At 39.2% G+C, this 22,120-nt stretch overlaps 1 protein-coding gene across 2 annotated transcripts in view; it reads right to left on the reverse strand.

Moving 5' to 3' along the window:
• Window positions 1–6,844: 6,844 nt before the first annotated feature.
• The window catches only part of TMEM209 (transmembrane protein 209), a 32,051-nt gene continuing 16,775 nt past the window's right edge, over window positions 6,845–22,120 (reverse strand). For both annotated transcript variants that reach the window (XM_088018344.1, XM_028106434.2), the window contains 7 exons: window positions 21,003–21,099; window positions 18,439–18,564; window positions 15,615–15,712; window positions 14,486–14,600; window positions 14,295–14,392; window positions 12,754–12,827; window positions 6,845–8,999 (listed from right to left, as the gene is read on the reverse strand). In XM_088018344.1, the coding sequence (XP_087874470.1) occupies window positions 8,945–8,999; window positions 12,754–12,827; window positions 14,295–14,392; window positions 14,486–14,600; window positions 15,615–15,712; window positions 18,439–18,564; window positions 21,003–21,099 (663 nt within the window). In that variant the 3' untranslated portion in view covers window positions 6,845–8,944. The remainder of the gene's footprint in view (window positions 9,000–12,753; window positions 12,828–14,294; window positions 14,393–14,485; window positions 14,601–15,614; window positions 15,713–18,438; window positions 18,565–21,002; window positions 21,100–22,120) is intronic.

The following is a 22,120-nucleotide window of genomic DNA, read 5'->3' on the forward strand; positions in this document are numbered from 1 at the left end:
AATAGAAATTGACGTAAGTGAATTGGCACATAGTTGCTCATCATGTTCAGTTCTTCAGATAGGAAGATGACACTAGTGTCCCATCTCTAATGAGGATGCTGGTGGGGTAAGTAAAATCTCATGTATGTGCAATGAAGAGCTGAGTGGGGGAAGGGAGATGGTGAGTGACAAGGTTGCCATTCTCGGGTGGCAGGAAAGGACCCCAGGAGGTGGTATTTGAGCAAAGACCTTCCAGAAGCCAGGAAGCAGCTGTTACAAATAGCTGGGGAAGAGCATTCTAGGAAGAGGTGTAGGTTCAAACTGTTTTGCCAAAAATGGGGATCTCTTCCTTCAGATTCAGACTTCTGTTTCCAGCTATCTGTTGTCATCTCCATCTGGAGGTCCAACAGCAGCTCCCAACTCATCGTGTCTAGAATTTCTCTTCTGCTGCAAAAGGGTTCTTCTTCCTCCTGTTTGTTATTAGTGCCACCATCCTCTTAATCACCCCCATTGAAATCTTGGAGTTGTGTGTGCCCGGTGACCAAGTCGTGACCACTCTTCTTCCACAAATGCTCTCCGATCTTTCCCGCCACATCTGGAGCCCAGGCCTCCCCACAGGCCTCCTGGCCTGCGGCCTGCGGCAGCTCCAGCTCTGTCATCCTCAGCACTGCGCTCAGAGTCACTTTCCTTAAGCACACCTTTGACTTCATTCTCTGCTGAAAAAGTTTCAGTCTCTGCTATAAAGTCTGCAGTCCTCAGCCCTGTAGCTCAGGTGCACTTTCCTCCAAGCCCCATCCGCCCACGCTCCTCTAAACATCTTGGTTTGGACTCTGCACTTTTCCAAAGGGAGCTCTTCCCCTCTTGTCCTCATGGTTTGATTCTTGCTGCTTTCCTCCTCCGACGGAAATTGAGTAGCCACCTCGCCCCCCTCAGCTTCTCACTCAGCAGAGCCTTCTCTTCCTTTGACCTGTAAAATTCTATTTGCACCGCTCCCCCCACCCCGCCCCGCAGACTTTTTCAATTGTAAAAGCACCATAACATTGAGAGGGAACTGAAAATGGAAAAACAATCATCCACATTCCCATTTCAACAAGTGAGTTCACATTTGGATAATCTGTTCTAGTTGGCGATCTGCATGCATATTTTTACATAATTGTAATCACAGTAGACATACAACTTTGATTTGTTTTCACTTCTACCCAACATTTCCCCCATCTTTTTACATAGTCTTTTTAAAGTTGTAGGAATTTTTATTTTATTTTTTTATTAAAGATTTTTATTTATTCATTTGAGACACAGAGATACAGAGAGAGAGCATGAGCAGGGAGAAAGGCAGAGGCAGAAGGAGAAGCAGGCTCCCCGCTGAGCCAGGAGCCCCATGGGGGGCTCGATCCCAGCACCCTGGGATCATGACCTGAGCCGAAGGCAGATGCTTAACCATCCGAGCCACCCAGGTGCCCCAAATTGTAGGAATTTTTAAAGGGGGTCAAAAATAAGTCTATAGGTATCTCATTCAAGAATATATCTCAGAGAGTTGAGGTACTATAATGTATTAAACCGTTCTATCATTAAACATTTGGATGGGTTTTTTTTTAGCTATTACAGACTAGAAACTATGTGAGGGGGAAAAAGGTTAATGCTGAGTCTTCCCTGCATTCCTAGCACCTAACAAATTACCTCAAACAGTATTTACTGGGTGGATGGATAAATCAATAAACAAATGCACACAATGAACATCTTAGGCATAACTTATTTTTTCCTGTTGAATATTTTCCTAGGACATATTTTCCTGGGATTGATGAGCCAGAGTATTAATATCATGGTGTGGGCATTGCACATTGTGGCGGATTATATTTTTCAAAAATGGCCACATCAATACATGACCCATCCTACATGATGTGATGTAGGACATCTTTCCATTGAGAGGTGGGGTCTAGGCTCCCTCCCTTCGAAAATAGTCAGTTCTCCGTAGCTGCCTTGATCAAGAGGATGCAGTGGAAAAATGCGGAATTTTCAAGTCTAGGTTATAAAAGGTAATATGCTTCTGTCCCTATCTCCCCTTCCTTCTCAAGATACTTGCTCTTGGAATTCAGCCACCATGTTATGAGGCGGCCCAGGCCACACGTGGAAGCCCTGTGTGGGCATTCTGCTCATATTCCCAGTTAGGCCCCAGTCAATAGCCAGCATCAACCACTAGACATGTGAATGAACATGCCTTAAGATGATTCAGTCTTCCAGTTCCCCATGGAGAGAGATACTAAGTGATTATTTTCGTTTGGGGATACTTTGTTATGCAGCAGGAGTGACTGAGACACACACACAGCCCCATACTGTGTTCTCAAAGGGTTGTACCAATTTGTAGTGCCACCTGCAGTGGAAGAGTGTGGCAGATTCTGGTGTGGCCAGGAGGCACAGACTCTCACTGTGGAATAGACTGAGGCTAGCTTGGTTTCCTCATCAGAGAAGCATATCCTCTAGTCTAATTAGACGCATACTTGGAGAAAACTCCGCAATGTGTCAGGAAACAGGATGATGGCATCCTGTGACCGATCATAGTGTTCCCAGCCCTCATACCTTGCATCTACCACAGTACAGCTCCAGCCATGTGAGTTTGTAAGATGCCACCCATTTTGCATCCAACTAAGACACTACTGGCAGATGTACATCTAGACAGCCCCCATCCCCGGCCATATACGTACTCTTTACTATTGAATCAATTTCCATAGAGCCCAACAAAGAGGAATGCATGAAAATGTAGAGGGGGCCCTCTGCCCTTCCTTTCTACAAGTTTAGATCCAACTGCCAACTGCCAACTCCTTACTGCTTTTCTTCTCTGCCACCTTCTACTTACTAGCCAGAGAGGTCTCTATGGTCTTCAGCATGGAAAGCACGTTGAAAATTCCAGTCCAAAACAAGAAAAGGAGTGCTTTTCAAGTAAATTCTGTCTACTTAATCCAATTGTTAATCCAAAAATATTTCCTGAGCATGTCACATGCACCTGCCCTCAAGCACCTCAAGGAAGCCACAGTCTAACCGAAGCTCCATCATTTACAGGAGCTCCATCTATCTGAGAGATCTGGTTTTCCTTGGGTATTTGTTCCAGCACTGCCCCACTATCATACCTACCAGGACAGGGTCAGGAGGGCAAGCCAGTGAGAGCTGCAGATCCCTTACCAACAGAAACTACTGGGGGTGAGTGAGTGAGTGGGGAGGGGATGTATGTGGGGAAATAGAGTTTTGAGGTAGGAAATAGTAGTATACAGTAGAAAGTAGTTTCAATGAAAAATACTTTCTCTGGCTACGTAGAAAATATGTAGTGTCTCACTTAAGAGAATCCATAGTTCCAGGATATAGACTTTGCCTTCAAGTTTTATCCAAGGCACTTGATCTAAGTGCAGTCTATCCACAACTTTAAAGTAGTTAGCTCCAGGAATTTTCAAGACGGCTTACAAAAAGACTTTAAAGAACTCATGTAGAACATTTAACTGGAAGCAGAGCACTGTACTGAATTTACTTTTAGGAGTAGTCAACTAACTTGAGATGGAAGCCACATTAACACCTTTTCCAACTCCCAGGTTTGGGGGCTGGGCTGATGGCTTTAGTTCAGACTTCCTTCTGCCAAGTCTCGCATTCACAAGTTAGCTGGATGATGGCTCTGCCCCTCAGGCTGGCCAGGGGATGATACCCCTCCTCATTAGGAACACAAGGGGCCTTTCTGTGGCGCTGGAGCTCAGTAAGCTCCTGCCTGTAGTCTGGGCCAAAACTATCACAGAGCTGCCTGATTCCAGTCTACACACCATGTGTTTGAGGAAGAATCACGCCTGGCTGTTCCTCCTGAAAAAACAAGATTTGCCCCCAACAGAGCAGATCACCACCTTCTGACTTTCCTCCTGTGGGATGCAGGTCATGAAAGCAGAGTCTGATTCAGGGTTGTTATTTTTTCCATCTAGTTTAGAAATGGGAAAGGAAGGAGAGGGTTTTGTGGGTAGACCAGAAAGCCCAGCTTTCAAGGGTACAAGGGCAGCACTGTCTATGCTGGGGAGTGGCCAAATCTGGGGCGGGGGCAGGAAAGTGGGAGCAGGGGGCAGGTCCAGCTGGGCAGGGGCAGTTGGGGTGGGGCGAGGGTGTGTCAAGGCCAGGAAGCTCTCATGGTCCGTGAATGAGATCGTTGCTTGACAATGCCAAAGGGGCCATTTCCTACTTTTACACCAGTGTGCTATTTTGAAACCTTTTTTAAAGATTTATTTATTTTAAAGAGAGAGAAAGAGCACGCATGCGTGCGAGTGAACACAAGCAGGAGGGGCAGAGGGAGAGGGAGAGAATCTCAAGTGGACTCCACATTGAGCGTGGGGCTCAATCTGACCACCCAGAGATCACGACCTGAGCTGAAACCAGGAGTGCGACACCCAACAGACCGTACCACCCAGGTGCCTACTTTGAGACTTTTTAAAGCCATTTTTTTTTTTTTAACCTTACCCCAACCACTGTCATCCATTATTCTCAATTTAGCTTCTCCATGATCTCTGAATCAGAATCCATGGAAAAGGAATTGCCCTGTCCCAGTCAGGGACAGAGCTGTCCTCCCAAGCCTCAGCCCATTCAGGTTAGTGGCTCCTCCCACCAGACTGATTTTTGGAATATTCATTTTGCTTTGGGGGCATGAAAGGATTTAACTATAGCTTTCAATGGAAATGCTAGCAGCCACAGCAGCGCCTGGGACTGTCTGCACGTGGCTCTGCTGTGAACTATCCCGCGGTGGACAGGTTCCCAGGTGCACACCAGCCTGCTCTCCATACCAGGCCTGCTGTACTGGATTCTTCTTCCCGACCCTGACTGAGAACCCACAACCTGTTCCCCAGGTCAGGACAGCTGGGTCAGTGTGGAAGTGGAATGCCTGATGATCTTCCAGGGATCAAATTAGAGAGGTGGCTCCGAACTAATGCCTAACAATCCTCTCGACTCAGCAGAAAACCACTGGCGTACCCAGGGACATGTGGCAATGTCACCAGGGTCCCGGAAGCACAGGGGCTGGTTATGCAAACCCCTCTCATTGTAAGGGGGCAGACAAGGCCTCCACAGGCCCTTGTCCAAAGCTTTCTGGCCAGAGAGCCCAGCCCTCTGCCGCTGATCCTGACGCACCTCTGCCGCTGCCCACAGTCCGGGGCAGCTGACGTGGAAGCCGCCCCAGCCCGAGGCATGGTGGACCCTGTGGCGTTTGGAACAATGTGCTGCCCAATGAAGCAGCCTCAGCCCAGCTCAGAAGGAAGACACTCCCAGGGTACAGGGAATCGGCCACGTCATTTCCCTCACACCCTCCTCAGGCCGTCCCCCTGCTGCGGTCCAGTCCCGGGGCTGCTTCCTCCTCCTCAGGTCTCAGCACAGGATGAAAGCCAGTGCGCTTAGCTGCTCGAAAGGTGGCCTTCGAAGAGGAGAATGCAAGCCTTTCCCAGAAGGTAGCCGTAGCCATTGTCAAGTCCTCCCGAACGGCAGGACAGTTTGGACTGGTAAAAAACCCCATTTTTTAGGAGGATGAGAGAAGATACGAGGACGCACTGTTAAGACTAAGTCACTTCTGAATCTATTCACATGGCTGCTGAGTGCCAGCGAAGGGGCACAGATCCAATCACCCAGGGGGAGAAATGACTGCCAGCTGGAGTGGCCAGGACCAGCTCCAAAAAACAGCAGGTTTAATCAGAGTGTAGTCTCCAGGCAGGGGCAGGCTGTGGAGGGGAGGAGAGCCCGGCAGGAGCAGTCGCTCCAGCTGGTGCCAACGGTCTGCGTGGGTAAGGCCAGCCTGGGGCCAGACTGTGGAGGGCTTTACATGTCAGGCGAAGGAATTGATCAGGGGACTGAAATGATCAAACAGGTGTTTTAGGAAGATGAATTTGAAGAGAATGTGCGGGATGAACTGGAAAGTCTGGAAGCACAGCAACAATTAGGAAGCTGTGAGATTAATTAGGCTGTTGTAGTAGTCCTGTGTGAGTTGATAAGGGTGTAAATGAGCACAGTGGCAGCAGACACGGAAGGGGGACAGCTGCAAGAGACATTGTTAAGAAAGAATGGATGAGGTGTGCTGCCTGATTGGATTGGGGACCCGGGGAGCTCCAGGAATCAAAGATGACACCAGAGGTTTGAGCGTGGGCAACCGGTAGTACAATGAACAGAAAAAGGCAGGTTACAAGAGCGAGCTGGATGCAGCAGATGTGAATTCAGTTCCAGCCACAGAGAGTCTGCAGGACATCCAAGTGGAAATGTCTGAGAGGTCAAAGGAGACACACCACCGGAGCTGAGGAGAGACGTTATGGCTGCTGCTGAATTTGGGAATCAAATGGAATGAATGAGATCTCTGAGGAAAAGCAGAGATGGTGAAACAGAGGACCAAGACTGACCTTTGAGGAATGTCCACATTTAAAGGATTTCTATTCCAAAGCTGAGTTTAGAAGTGCCCCCCATATGCCACTTGTCTTCACCCTTGAAATATCAGTGTAAAGTGTTCCATATATCAGCCGAGCAACCCAGCATTGTTGTCTCAGTGGGAACTAAATTATAAACACCTAGGTATGCTCCTACAACAGATTTGGCTGAAGAAAAGGCCGATATTCGTAGGGGAAAAAAAAAAAGGATAAATGATACAGTGAACATAATCTAAAAGACTGGCGGATTTGATCCCACAAGGATGAGTCAAGCGATGAAAAAAAAAACCTTGTGAAAAATATCCTATAAACATTTAATTAGAGAAAAGTAGATATTTATTCATTTTAACAGAGACCAAAAAAAAATTTACCATATTTGCAGTGCACTGTCTTCCTGAAGTGTGAATTCCAACTAATCATCAAGTATTTTTAATAAAGGCTACATTAAAATATAAGCTTGCTCAAACACATGTGAACACTGGTCAATATAGGAAAGCCACCTAGACTATAATAACCCACACTAGACTCACAGTAGGCAAACAAAACAGCTTTTCTTTTTTAGTGTGGATCTCTAGTCTTTTCACATGTATATTTCCCATATATGGTATTTTCTTGACAGTCCCTTATAAAATAAAATATTACAGCTTTGAATTTTTGGACTAAAAGCTGTCTTAAGTCCTATAAAGAAAAAAATTTTGTCTTATGTGTTATTAAAATTTTTCTCATTTCCTTTAATAAAGAATACGCAACTGAACAGTTTAACAGCATAACAAGTGTTCTTCCATGACACCTTCAATAACTTTTGAAATAGTACCTAGATTTTGAAATGTTCTTACATTTAGTATGTTTAACTGATATTTTCTTCTAAAATATAGCAAACATATTTAACATACATCAAAAACAGTTAAAAGAAACTTCCTTTCCTTTGGATATAAGACCTTTATAAAAAAGGAACAACTTTTTGAAAAACAGAGTTTACAAATTATTAAAAATGGGCTGCATATACAGGCCCTACAGGCAGTTACTCAGAAGATACTGGTTTTCGTTGTTTTTGGATTTACATAATGTGACAGAACAGTCTCTAATAATATGTCAAACCAGAAAACAAATGCAACTGCTAGCTAGCTTTAGAGATACTATAGACAGATATATAAGAAAATAGAGTCCAACAAAACTTACAAACTTAGTCACTTCTTACTCCCCAGATATTCGGAACATATCTAAAAATTTTCAACAGATATTGTACGATCTTAGAGAACTCTTAAGATCGTACAATATTATGGAATAGTCAAACTGAGTTATTAAAACCAAAGCAGCTGTTTCTTGATGGCTTCAGCCTTTTAACCTAAGACCCAAATAGTTTAACTCTATCAGTTAACATTTGATCCAAGAGCTGACTTTTTAAAATGCCAATACTCTTAAACCTCTTTCAATAATACTTAAAAATACACGTAGACTAATATATTTCTGAGAAGTTTATCTCATTTCTTTAAATATGGGCGATGGGCTGACTTGTAGAACAGTGGGTAAGCATAGAGATGAATTAGCAATTTCCTTGTTTCTTTTCAAGTATTTACACCAAATAATGCAACTGAAAAAACAATTTTTGCAGGGAAAAACTGGGTGGATGATTCTCATTTGTAGGTTACAATGAAAGAGGACTCAAATTTCTTAATGAAGGGGAAACTGCACTGTTTCGGGTCAACAAATATCTGCAGGGTTGCAGTTTTATAGGCAACTGAAAAATCTGAAAGGTAATAAAAAAGTAAAAGTAATGTCTCTTGGTGTAGAAGATTTAGGACATACTTTTTTTTTTCTCATTATTTTGTTTTAATGGGTCTCAAAATTCTGTGACAGATTTTTGGTCAAGTTGTTTCCATTAAAAAGTACTGATGTTAAAAACTAATTAACTTAAAACTGCCACACACACACACACAAAAACATGGTCCACAAAACATTCTCCTTTCCTTCTGAAGGTTTTATGATGCATTGTTATCATTAACCAGTCTTTTACTATTAACCTTAAATGGCCAATTGACACAAACAGTTCTGAGACCGTTCTTCCACCACTGATTAAGACTGGGGTGGCAGGTATTGGGGATAATACTCATTTAGCCTTCTGAGCTTTCTGGGCAGACTTGGTGACCTTGCCAGCTCCAGCTGCCTTCTTGTTAGGACATACTTTTTTTTTTTTTTTTTAAAGATTTTATTTATTTATTTGAGAGAGAGAGAATGAGAGAGAGCACGAGAGGGAAGAGGGTCAGAGGGAGAAGCAGACTCCCTGCCGAGCAGGGAGCCCGACGCGGGACTCGATCCCGGGACTCCAGGATCATGACCTGAGCCAAAGGCAGTCGCTTAACCAACTGAGCCACTCAGGCGCCCACGATATACTTTTACAAGTAAGTTTCATAATAGCTAATTTTTCATTAAATCTAAAGAGTCTGTAACACACATATGTATCTTATTTCAAAAGAGGCAGTGACTCAGAGATGCTTAGATTCAACTTCCGGTTCAATCAAAGAAAGTCCAAATGTTTGGAATTAAATGACCCACTACTCGCCAAAAATCCACAAAATATTCACACCGGACAGACCAAGATTAACTCTCCTATAAAAAGAAAAAAAAAAGGTTTTAGTGGAATTGACTGCCAAGCACTTAAGGTCTTTTTTCAAATAATGAAAACAAGAGTCTTGACAAGGAATACATTATTTCATCAATGACATTTAATGCTATTCTGTAATGAGTTATGTTACATATGATTTATCAGGTGAACCCTAGTAATAGTAACTGCTTTCTTAACTGTGCTTAAAACCCAAATTTAGAAAATGGATTTATGGGGTGTGGAAAATTAATTTTTCGGTAGATCTCAATAACTATTACACCAGATAGAGTTAACCAAATAATTTTAGCAAGTAAAAGTATCAATTAAAATTTTAAAATAGAGGATATAGGGATGCCAGGCCTCTTAGAGAATGTTACCTATTTACCTATTCAACTTGAATTAAGGATTTACCAATTATTACTGATGCTTTAGTGAATTTGTATATGGGGATTATTGATATAGCCTAAACTAAACGCTACTGTATATATAACAAAAAGAAAAATCTACTTCTACACCACAGAGTACTACACCATATTCAAAGTACAAAGGGAAGAGAGGGCTATAAATAAGCTAAATTACTCATCTAACAAAGTAAGAAATCAACCTCCAATGTCTCAAACTGAAGAATCAAGAGAGATCTAAATGCCTCTATTATGTGGAACCATGAGAGTAGTATTAGAAGAAAAGACTAAATCAGTTTCAAGTGGTTGCCTTTAGCAAGCCTGGGAACACAGGGAACTGCTCATTTCTGTCATGAACTTACAGCACTACAGAACTTTTAAAATTATGAGTAGTTGTTAATTTTGGTAAAAAAATTTAAAAAATATATATATTACAAAAATGCCCTTCAAAAAAGGTAATTTCTATATTAACTGGTTTTTCCCATTTCTTCAAGGAACTTCTTCACCAAAACTACAAATGATAGGGGCACCTGGCTGGCTCAGCTGGTGGAGCGTGTGACTCTTGGACCTTGGGGTTTTGAGTTTGAGCCCCATGTTGGGTGCAGAGATTGCTTAAAAAGATAAAATCTTAAAAAAAAAACCCTATAAATGATAAATCTCAATTTGACAAATGTTTTAATTTTGGCTTGTTCGTATATAAGGCTAAGCATCTTTTCATGTTTATTAGCCATTTACACAACATTTTTCTGTGTAAGTCTTTCAGTCTATGACCATTTTGTTTTTCTTGTCTAATGAATTTATTTTTTAATTTATTATTTTAAAAAATATTTTATGTATTCATTTGAGACAGAGAGATAGGGAGAGAGAGCACAAGCAGGGGGAGCAGCAGAGGAATGGGGGAAGCAGGCTCCCCATTGAGCAGGGAGCCTGATGTGGGGCTCAATCCCAGGACCCAGAGATCACGACCTGAGCCGAAGGCAGACACTCAACCATCTGAGCCACCCAGGCACCCCTCTAATGAATTTATATATGCTCTTTATATATGATGGATATTAGCTTGGATTTGCTATATGTGTTCCAACCATAATATTTTGTCTCAGTTTGTCATTTAGCTTTAAGCTTTATTTATGGTTTATTTGCTGAACAGAACCCTTAAATTACTGTGCAGTCAATTCTGTCTAGTTTTTTTTCCCTTTTGGAAGTAAAACATTCATCTCATTCCAGTAACTACACAAATATCTGGCATCGAATTGGTAATGTATTTGGATCAATCTGCTGCTTTATGGGTGTGATTCCAAATGGACTATACTTGAGCTACTTGCTTATTTCCTTTAAGTTAGAGGATAGTTTTTAACCATTTGATTGTTTTAGAATGTATTAAAAAGATTAATCAATCATCTTTAAAAAGTTAATTTCAAAGCTTCTTTTCCCTTGGTTAAGGAAAAAATCTCAAATAAATAAAACATGTATTAGTTTTAGTCTAAAATGTTTCTTTCCCACATGTAAGTTGCTTATTAAGAGAAGATAAGCACTTCAAAAATTTTATCAGTTTTTGGCTTCTGAGTAAGTTATTAATCCCACTTAGTACTTTTTTTTTTTTAAGATTTATTGATTTATTTGAGAGAGGGAGAAAGAGAGCGAGCAGGGGGAGGGGCAGAGGGAATCTTCAAGCAGACTCCCTGCGGAGCATGGAGCCTGATGCAACATGGGGCTTGATACCACATCCATGAGATCATGAACTGAGCAGAAATCAAGAGTCGGATGCTTAACCGACTGAGCCACCCAGGCGCCCTCCCTAATAAGTACTTTTATTTTATGTTAAGTAAGCTCTACGCCCAACGTGGGGCGTGAACTAACGACCCTGAGATCAAGAGTCAGATACTTGGGATGCCTGGGTGGCTCAGTTGGTTAAGTGCCTGCCTTCGGCTCAGGTCATGATCCCAGGGTCCTGGGACTGAGTCCTGAATCGGGCTCCCTGCTCAGCGGGGAGCCTGCTTCTCCCTCTGCCTGCCGCTTCCCCCTGCTTGTGCTCTCTGACAAGTAAATAAATGAAATCTATAAAAAAAAGAGAGAGAGAGTCGCATGCTAATGACTGAGCCAGCCTGGCGCCCCCATAATTTTAAATTTTCTAACAGACACCTTAAAAATTTTATAAAAAGTAAAAAGAAACAGGTGAAATTAATTTTAGTAATATATTTCATTTAACCCAATATATCCAATGTATTAATTCAACATGTAGTCAATGTACAAAGTTATTAAAGAGATCTTTTACTTTTTTCTTGGTCTTCAAATTCTAGTCTATATATTTTACGCTTACAACACATCTCAATTCAGATCAGTCATGTTTCAAATGCTCAATGCCACATGTGGCTGGTGGCTGCTCTATTAGACAATGCAGTTCTAGAACATGTATAAAACAGGACGCCTAAACAAAAGTGAAAAGAGGCATGCATATCAAAACTGGAGTGGACCCTAGATGTTTTCCACTCCACGTCTTTCCCTTCACATTTTCTTTCTTTCTTTCTTTCTTTCTTTTTTTTTTAAAGATTTTATTTATTTATTTGACAGAGAGAGATACAACGAGAGAGGGAACACAAGCAGGGGGAGTGGGAGAGGGAGAAGCAGGCTTCCTGCCAAGCAGGGGGCCCAATGCAGGGCTCAATCCCAGGACACTGGGATCATGACCGGAGCCGAAGGCAGACGCTTAACGACTGAGCCACCCAGGCGCCCCTCCCTTCACATTTTCTTAACCTCAGGTTTTTAAGACTCTCAGACCTTGTATTATCAGATTTCCCCAGCTTTACCTGCAGTCCCGTTCCTTCAAAACATTATTTGATAACACTAAAATTTTGAATCACCAAAAGGACCATACAATTCTGAATTTATTGTTAATAGCATGTGAGCGTCATTACTACATATTTAGAATAACAAAGTAAACAATTTCAACTGACCATTTTCCCATCCCAGTTAACAATAATATGGAATGGGTGCTGACTCAGTCTTTCTGGAAATATAAAACATTTTGCAGAAGGCTTTGTGTCTGATACGGGATGGCTTTTGTTTTGTTTTTAAATTTTAAAGTGGCAAGAGCCTGATAATAGATCTCAGAGTTGCTCCTCTGAGGGACACAACTGTAAAGCCAATGATGTGGTCCAATGAAATGGAGGTTGGTGAGGAATGAAGGGACTTGCCCAAAGGAGCAGAACTGGTTAGTGACAGGGCTGGGCTTACACCAGAAGCCCAATCTCTTGTTCAGTCCACAATCCTTTCAGTATATGATGCTGTCTTCTGCAGAATCTTAACAAAGGAAGAGAAACAGTAAATAAAGTACTTGTGTTTTTAAAGCATCAATACTTACCCAAGCATTCCTGACTCTTTAGTCTTTATGATGTAGAGGAACATTAACAATGTATGAAACATATTATTTCGGCCCTGGAACAAAAAGACAGCAAGATTTAAACCAAGCCAAACAAAAAATTATGTGAACCAAACAAAAAGATAAACGCAGATCCTACCAGTTTACATTCTACTAACTCAGAATTCCGTGTAATTCAGACTTTCATTTGCATGGATTTGGACAGAAACTTCAATGGTCCAAAATATTAACACTTACAAAGTTGAAATGTTAAACTTGAAAAAAGGAAATTAATATTAATTAGTAATAGGAATAATAGGAATTTGATGGAGAACACAATTTATGATTATAGTCAATGTAAAATTTCTTAGTAAAGAAGCTGGTAACAATAGCAAGTGTAAAGATCATCAGCAGAAGTGATGTTTGCAGTCAAGAGTAAAATACCTGAATAGAAATGTAAACTGGTACAATAATCTTTTGTAGAAAGTAGTTTTATAATGTATTTTAAAAGCCTTGAAAATATTCTGTAACCTAGAATTCCACTTTTGGACTTTAAGCTAACAAAATTATCCAAAATGCAGATAGCTATATCCATAAAGATGAATACTTAGCAGTGTTTACGATAATGAATTAGAACATCCAAAGTGTCCAACGATAGGGGAATGATTGAATAAACTATGTTATAATCTTATGATAAACTTTTTTACAGCCATTAAAAAGTGTTTCTATAGGGCGCCTGGGTGGCTCAGTCGTTAAGCGTCTGCCTTCGGCTCAGGTCATGATCCCAGGGTCCTGGGATCGAGCCCCACATCGGGCTCCCTGCTCCGCGGGAAGCCTGCTTCTCCCTCTCCCACTCCCCCTGCTTGCGTTCCGTCTCTCGCTATCTCTCTCTCTGCGTCAAATAAATAAAATCTTAAAAAAAAAAAAAAGTGTTTCTATGGAAGCTTCTTAAAAAATTTTTTTTTTTTTTAGATTTTATTTATTTGAGAGAGAGACAGAGACAGTGAGACAGAGCACAAGTGGGGAGGAGAGGGAGAAGCAGGCTCCCCACAGAGCAAGGAACCCAATGTGGGACTCAATCCCAGGACCCCGGGACCTGAGCCAAAGGCAGATGCCTAATGGACTGAGCCACCCAGGCACCCTCTATGGAAGCTTCTTAACGGATGGAAAATTATGGTTTTTTAAGGTAATTAAATTAAGAAGTTAATTTTTTAAAAGGAAATAATATTACATAAATATGATTTCAACCCATAAAATAGCACAGAGAAAGACCAAAACGAAATTTACCAAAGGCAATACACCAAAAATGTTAACAATAGCTGCCTTTAAGTAATGGAATAATGAATGATCTTTCTTCTTTTTCTTTATACTTTCCCTAATTAAGCATATATTACTTTTATAGTTAAAAAAAGGGGATATTCAAGAAATGTATTTTCCCTAATTTAAAAAGTTTACCTATTCCCTAAACAAGAGACTCTAAAAAATATTATCAAAGCAAGTCATCCGTGACACTCTGTAATAGCAATTTCTACATTTAGAAGTACCTTTGGAAGATTGTAGACATGACGCTGGTAGATTAGCTCATAATGGGGAGGGTTGATAGCACTCTGATAAATGCAAAAAACATTCTCATTTGTCACATCTGTAAAGAAAATATGCTACATTAACAAAACAAGCCAACCTCTCTATGTGTCTCATGTGAAAATCTCAACGCATTCTTTTAGGAAGTTTATACCTGGTTTATTTGGTGTCTGAACAAAGTGCTGAGAAGTAAATGTTTTTCCGTCAGGGTACTTAGGATGTGGAGGTAATCTGGAATCGAGGTAGGTGCAAAATACATGCATGATGATCTGAAGATGAGGAAACAATTTTTCAAAATCAGCATGAAAATCTATCATGGCTTTAAGCCTTTGTTTATAATGACTCCAATTTTTAAATCCTTCCCTAAAGAGAGAACTAGCAAAAAAGCTTTCAAGTGGTTATATTTATAAGATGAAATCTATAAAACGAAAAGAGAAAAGCAAGACATTCCCAGTTTTCTGTTAAGTGGATCATTCATACCCATATAGTTAACAACAAAAAAACAAGATAAAAATACACATACATTCTCAATTTGAGTATCAGCATTTGAAACTTCATTTTTACATATAACGGTCATTATTAAAATAAAGAACATGATCTTGAAAAACTCTTAAATGCTCAAAAACATTATACTCTTCGCTTTCATCAATCTTAATTCTAGGAATTTTTTTTTTTTAAGAGAGCATTAGTGTGTGTGGGTGGGGAACAGAGGGAAAGGGAGAGAGAATTTTAAGCAGGCCCCACTCCCAGAATCTTACAGCTGATCTCACAACCCTGAGGAGATCATCACCTGAGCCAAAATCAGGAGTCAGAGACTTAACCAACTGAGCCACCGAGGCTCCTCTAGGAATCATTCTTAAAGCCATAATCCCAAATAAGAAAAAAATATGGATCACGATATTACTTGCAATCTTATTTAAAACAGAAACTAAATAATTCTCAAACTTTTAGCTCCAATATAAGAAAACAGTTGAGTGTGTAGTAATGAAAAAATACTTAAACACTGCAAAAGTGAAAAAAGAATACAAAATTTTACACGTGGGATGATTACAACTATGATAAAAACATTAAAAAATAGTGCAATCTAAGTAAAGGGAAAAAAAGAAAATACACCAAAATATTAACAGTGGTTAAGATAGATGCTGGTAAAATTTTAAATTTTTATTTCTACCTTAGCTTCTAAATTCTTTTTAATACTTATTTTTATAATGGAAAAATAAAAGTACATAAATATAATAACATGGAAAAATGTTAAACCAAAAAAAAAAAAAGTAGGCACTTACAGCAGAATCAGTGGGCAGGTCTGTATCCCACTTGCGTCCTTTGAAGTCTCCACCTCTATTCCATCGAAATGAACTCATACAGCCTCCCTGAGAAAGTTCTGGGGAAACAAAGATGAAATTTAAAAAGCCAAAAAGAAAAGAAAAAGAAAAAAAGCCAAAGGGCTACAATAAGGGAAGCATATCATCTTAAAAACCTGATGAAAACACCCAAACATAAAGAAATACAAGATATAAAAGATTAATTTACATATTACCATTGGGGATTCTTAAAAAAGTCAGTGTCATGTGGGGAAAAAAGGTAGAGCAGAACTGTTCCAGAGAAAGTGACCAAAGAAAGAGCAAACAACATACGGTAATGTGTGAACCTACACTCTATTCTGGTTAGAAAAAAAGGTATGTAACATTCTTTGGACAATTGGAAAATTTGAATATGAACTGTGTATTAGATGATATTATAGAAATATCGCTAATTTTAAAGGTCTGTTAAGTTGTACTGGGGTTATATAGGAGAATGTTATTTTTAGGAAATCACATGCTGAAAAGTAATGATGTCCGTAATGAATTTCAAATGGTAGAGCAAAAAAATAAAAGTGCATGTGCATATATGTAGAGAGAATCAATGACAGCAAAATGTTGGGTTTCCATTAATCTAGAAGGCCTATATAGTGTTCGCTGTACTTTTTAAGCTTTTTTGTATATTTGATATAATAATACTTTATATGTATTTTGCATACACGTGTACACATATTTTTTGGATACAGAAATATCCTGCTATCAGGCAATCGTGCCAAAAATTGCAACCTGAATTTACAGGAAATACGGAGGACAGAGAATCATGTAAAATTACACCCCATGGGGATGTATTCAGTAAAATCCATACCATGGGCAACTCTATAGGACAAACAATCATTTTGTTTCAACAATGTTGAAATTTTTTTCAACAAATAAGTTGCAGAAGAAAAAAAAAGGATGGACAGGAAACCTATAGCTTAAAAGGAACTTATAAGATTTTATTTATGGGCGCCTGGGTGGCTCAGTTGGTTGGACGACTGCCTTCGCCTCAGGTCATGATCCTGGAGTCCTGGGATCGAGTTCCGCATCGGGCTCCCTGCTCAGCAGGGAGTCTGCTTCTCCCTCTGACCCTCCCCCATCTCATGTGCTCTCTCTCTCTCTCAAATAAATGAATAAAATCTTTATTTTTCTTTATTTATTTGAGAGAGAGAGAGAGAGTACAAGCAGGGGGAGTGGCAGGCAGAGGGAGAGGGACAAGCAGGCTCCCCGCTGAGCAGGGAGCCCGATGTGGGACTCGATCCCAGGACTGTGGGATCATGACCTGAGCAGAAGGCAGACGCTTAACCAATTGAGCCACCCAGGTGCCCAGGAACTTAAAAGCTTTATCAACCAGTCATACCATGTGATTATAGTTGAATCCCAATTCAAATAATACCAAAGGGGTAATTACACATTTTATGAGGTGGTTGGAAATTCATACATAAGGTATGTATCTCATGATATAAAGAAACTGTTAAAAAATATTAGGTGTGATAATTGTACTGAAGTTATGGTTTTAAAAGGCCTTATCTTTGAGACACATACAGAGCTATCTATAACACAGAAAGGGAGGAGATAGATGGGGATATGGATAGGGTTTGGGATGCCCAGGGACTGAAGGCTGCGGGGACCAGGGGCTATGTACAAGAGGCTTCAGCATTCTGTTGTGTCTAGTTTTATGAATATATAAATTCTCCTTATAATAAAAAGTTTCTTCAAAGTCACAATAAATGATTATTCCTGAACCCCAATCCAAACCTAGGGGAGAGAGGGGGCACTATAACGCTTTCAAATTAAAATTTATGAGAAATCTGAAGAGTGAAATACTATTTCTAAAACTTGTTTTAGTGATGAGAACATTTTACAGTTTATCCAAATAAAAGCAGGGAAGCATAAAGAGAGAGTGTGGAATATCAGGGAGGTTAAATCTCCTGATTCTCATGCCAGTCTCCTCAGAAGATCACATTTCCCTCCAATAATCTGGACATAACAGAAATACAAAGAAGCAACATATTAAATATGAATTACAAGAATTGAGAGAAAGAAGGATCAGCATGTTGAAACTATGAAGAATGTCACAGTGGTATCCATTCTTCGTAGTTATGAAGAGTAGAAAATGAGTGAAATATTTACTTGAGCCCATGCAGCTCATATTTAAGTTTCCCTATACAGAATAAAATTAATATTTTCAAGGCTAACTACATCATTTTGACAATTCCTTTATTTATTTGAGAGAGAGAGACAGCACAGACACGGAAGGCAGGGGCAGAGGGAGAAGCAGCCTCCCCACAGAGCAGGGAGCCTCACATTGGGACTCGATCCCAGCATACTGAGGATTATGACCTGAGCCAAAGGCAGATGCTTAACCAACTGAGCCACCCAGGTGTCCATCTTGACAATTCTTAAGCATATGAAATATAAAAACCAAAAGTTGTTCAAAACTTAACTAAGCCATAATTAAATATATATTTATAAAATATAAGATAGTAATACTTAAATTTTTTTCCCTTGTTACTTTTTTTTTGAGAGAGAGAGAGAGAGAGTGTGTGTGTGAGTTGGAGGGAAGGGGCAATGGAAGAGGGAGAGAGAGAATCTAAGCAGGCTCCAAACTCAGTGCAGAGCCCAATGAGGAACTTGATCTCATTGACCACGAGATCTTGACCTGAACCGAAACCAAGCGTCACCACTGAGCCACCCAGGCACCCCTCCTTGTTACTTTTATTTATAAAATCTCAAGGTAGTGAAATTTTTTCCTCTTCAAATGACTAGTTACCTTTGATCCTTTCAAACAAGTATTCCTGATTTGGTGTAAGGTCTAGATACTGCACAATTGTATTCAGAGTTGGAATGAGAGGAGCTTTGACCAGAGCAGCTTGTTTCAAGCTAGTAATACTAGCCTCTGTTAAAAATAAAACACACAGGACAGATTATTCTTCGTGTGGGTTCTAAAAGAACTTAAAATGCTCTTTCCTCAACAGATGTTGAAGGAATAAATGAAAGCAATAATAGTTTAACAATTTGCATTATCTACTTTACTTATAATTTCTTTTTATCATTTCTGGCACAGTGGCCAGATTTATAAACACAGATACCACATGAACACACACTCCAAAAGCAGCAGCCAAATCCAGGCTGACAAATCTATAAACAGCTAATACACAAAATACTTTTGTGGGGTATGCATAAAAAGATACATGAGACCTTTCAAAATCAGGTTGAGAAAAAGTTGCCTGTTATGCTACTGATAAGCAGAAACTTTTTATGACAGTAATTTCTCTTATCATGAAAGACAACTGTACAAAGAAATTAATAAACCAACAGAAATTTTCAGAATGTCTAACCTTACCAGTAATACTCAATGTTGGGAAAAAGGCATTCTTCTATGTGACATGGTTGCTAGAGGATAAACTGGTATAAGCTTTTCAAAGGGTTATGTACGTCAAAAGTCTTAATGTATTTATTTCTACTGAACTAACTCCACTTCTAAGAAATTATCCCTAAGAAATAATTACAAATGTACACAAAGATTTAGATAAAAGGATATTTACTCACAGCATTACTAATAACAGTAAAGGGCAAAACCCCTACATTTTAGATAATAAGGATCAGTTAAATACAATGTATTACACATACAAAAAAGAAACACAATCTAGCCACAAAAACAGTACTGGAGAATATTTAAAAGAGAAAAACTGGGGGGTATAAGTAGGCAACAAAACAGTATGACCCCAATTTAATTAGATGTACACATATGTACCGTATTTCCTCAACTCCTAAATACATACTTTTAAATTTTAATGTTCTTAAATTATGGTATAACATACAATTGAGAGAGAGAGATATATATACTGACATATATATTATGTACGTATTAAAATATATACTGTATATACCAGTATTATATATATATTAGTATATACACTATATATATACACACATATTTACATATACACAGTTAGTATCATAACCAAAAATAATAACTGGTTGTGACTTAAAATTGATAGTGATTTATCTCTGGAAGCAGAATTTTGGGTAATATTTTCCTTTGTGTACTTCTGTCTCTACTTTCCAGCCTCTCTACAATGAACACAGTATATACTGCATTTGTAGTCACAAAGCAATGTCATTCTTTTTAAAAAAGCACATCACACTGATATTCCTTACTTATTTTGGAAATCTAATTACTTAACACTAAATAAGTTATGGTATTTTAAGCAAATTGTATGGAACCTTAACAGTTTTATTTTTTTGCAGGTAAGAGAGTTGAAAATAGGTGATTTTAAATTAGCATTATTACACATTCTTTATGCTTTGTACAACTTGGAATTAATATTTGATAAGGAACTTGTATCTAGAATATATAAAGAACACCTCAATGATAAAAAAGACAAATGATCCAATTTAAAAATGGTAAAGGATCTGAAAAGATATTTCTCCTAAGAAGATATATGAACGGCCAATAAGCACATGAAAAGATGCTCAACATCAGTAGCCATCAGGAAAATGCAAATCAAAACCACAAAGAGAAACTATTTCACACCCATTAGGACAACTATAATAAAAAGGACAGATAAGTATTGGTGAAGATGTGAGAAACTGGAACCCTCATACATTGTTTGTGGGAATGTAAAATGGTACAGCTGCTTTAGAAGAGTCTGCTGTTCCTCAAAGAGTTAAACATGGAGTTACCATATGGCTCAGCCCTGTACTCCTAGAGAAAATTAAAACATATGTCCACACAAACACTTGTATACAACTGTTCATAGCAGCATTATTCATAATAGCCAAAAAGTGAAAACAACCCAAATGTCAATCAACTGATAAATGGGTAAACAAAATGCAATAGATCAATATAATAGGATATTATCTGGCAATAAAAAGAAACCAAGTATTGATAAATGTTGTAACACAGATGAACCTTGAAAACATGTGAAGTGAAAGAAGTCAGTCACAAATGACAACAGATTGTATGATTCCATTTATGTGAAATACCCAGAATAGGTCTGTCTAAATTGGTAGTTGCCTTGGGCTGGGGAATGGGTGATGGGGGAAACGGGGTATGTGGGGTTTCTTTTCTGGGCGATGAGATACTCTAAAATTGACTGTGGTTGCACAACCCAAACCTCTGAACTGTAGACTTTAAATGGGTGAACTGTACGGTAAGTAAATTCTATTTCAATAAAACTTGTATTAGAAAATATATATATTAGAGACATTTAGTTTTGTCTTCACCTCAAGATAACAAAGTTGTTGTTAAATAGCCCAGTACAAAAAGAAAGTTTCTGCTTGGAAGATTCACTGATGGTAAATCAAATGTTGGGCTCTATTTTCACATACCTCCTATCTGGAGCTCAGGACAGCCCATTCGTCTCATCTGTGTGCTGACAGACTCGATCTCTTGTACCAATGGCACTAATATTGTCTCATTGATCCACTAGGAAGAAACAAGGCAAAGATTTTACATACATAATTCTAAAGCATTTCTCAAATAATTCTTTTTTTCTTTTCTAAAGATTTTATTTATTTGACAAAGAGAGACACAGCGAGAGAGGGAACACAAGCAGGGGGGAGTGGGAGAGGGAGAAGCAGGCTCCCCGCTGAGCAGGGAGCCCAATGCGGGACTCGATGCCAGGATGCTGGGATCATGACCTGAGCTGAAGGCAGACACTTAATGACTGAGCCACCCAGGTGCCCCTCAAATAATTATTTTCATGAAATGCTAAGAATATTTACTGTCTTCTACTTGTATAGTGTGGATATATATAGTATAGTGAAAGAGAATGAAGTAGCAGCTGCTGAAGTCCAGAGAGTTAAGTAATAAGCAAGCTAGCAGAGTGTAAGTCAACTAAGTCATAGTATTAAAGCACGTATGCCTGCTTATTGCTGAAGAAAATATAAAAATTTCAGTTATATGTTGTTTATCTTTTTCTTTCTTTCTAAGATTTATTTATTCATTTGACAGAGAGACAGCACAAGCGGAGGGGCAGTAGGAGAGAGGAGAGAGAGAATCCCAAGCAGACTCCGTGCTGAGCATGGAGTCCCATGGGGGGCTTGATCTCATGACCCTGAGATCACGACCTGAGCTGAAACCAAGAGTCGGATGCTCAACAGACTACACCACCAGGTGCCCCATGCTAAGTTTTTCTCAAATTTTTATGATTATTATACTTAACTAAAAGGATAATTTCCGATTTACATTTCTACAGTAATTATCACACATTTTTTGTCATATTTATATTTTGTAATTAATAAGAAGTTTTTCAAACTAACATAATTGATTAACTCAGAAGGCTTACCCAATTCCCGAGCTACGTGGAAACAGATCTATTATACATACTAGATCTACTGGCTTATGAATATTACATATTACTTTAGGACTAGAAACCTCAAATGCCACTTTGGATGGCTAATATCAAACTAATTCTGAGATGTGAAAAGATTGTCCAAGGAAATAC

This window comes from Eumetopias jubatus, unplaced genomic scaffold, assembly GCF_037043125.1.
Source record: "Eumetopias jubatus isolate StellerSeaLion01/CBP00866 unplaced genomic scaffold, mEumJub1_p1.0 scaffold_14, whole genome shotgun sequence".
NCBI classification, from domain to species: domain Eukaryota; kingdom Metazoa; phylum Chordata; class Mammalia; order Carnivora; family Otariidae; genus Eumetopias; species Eumetopias jubatus.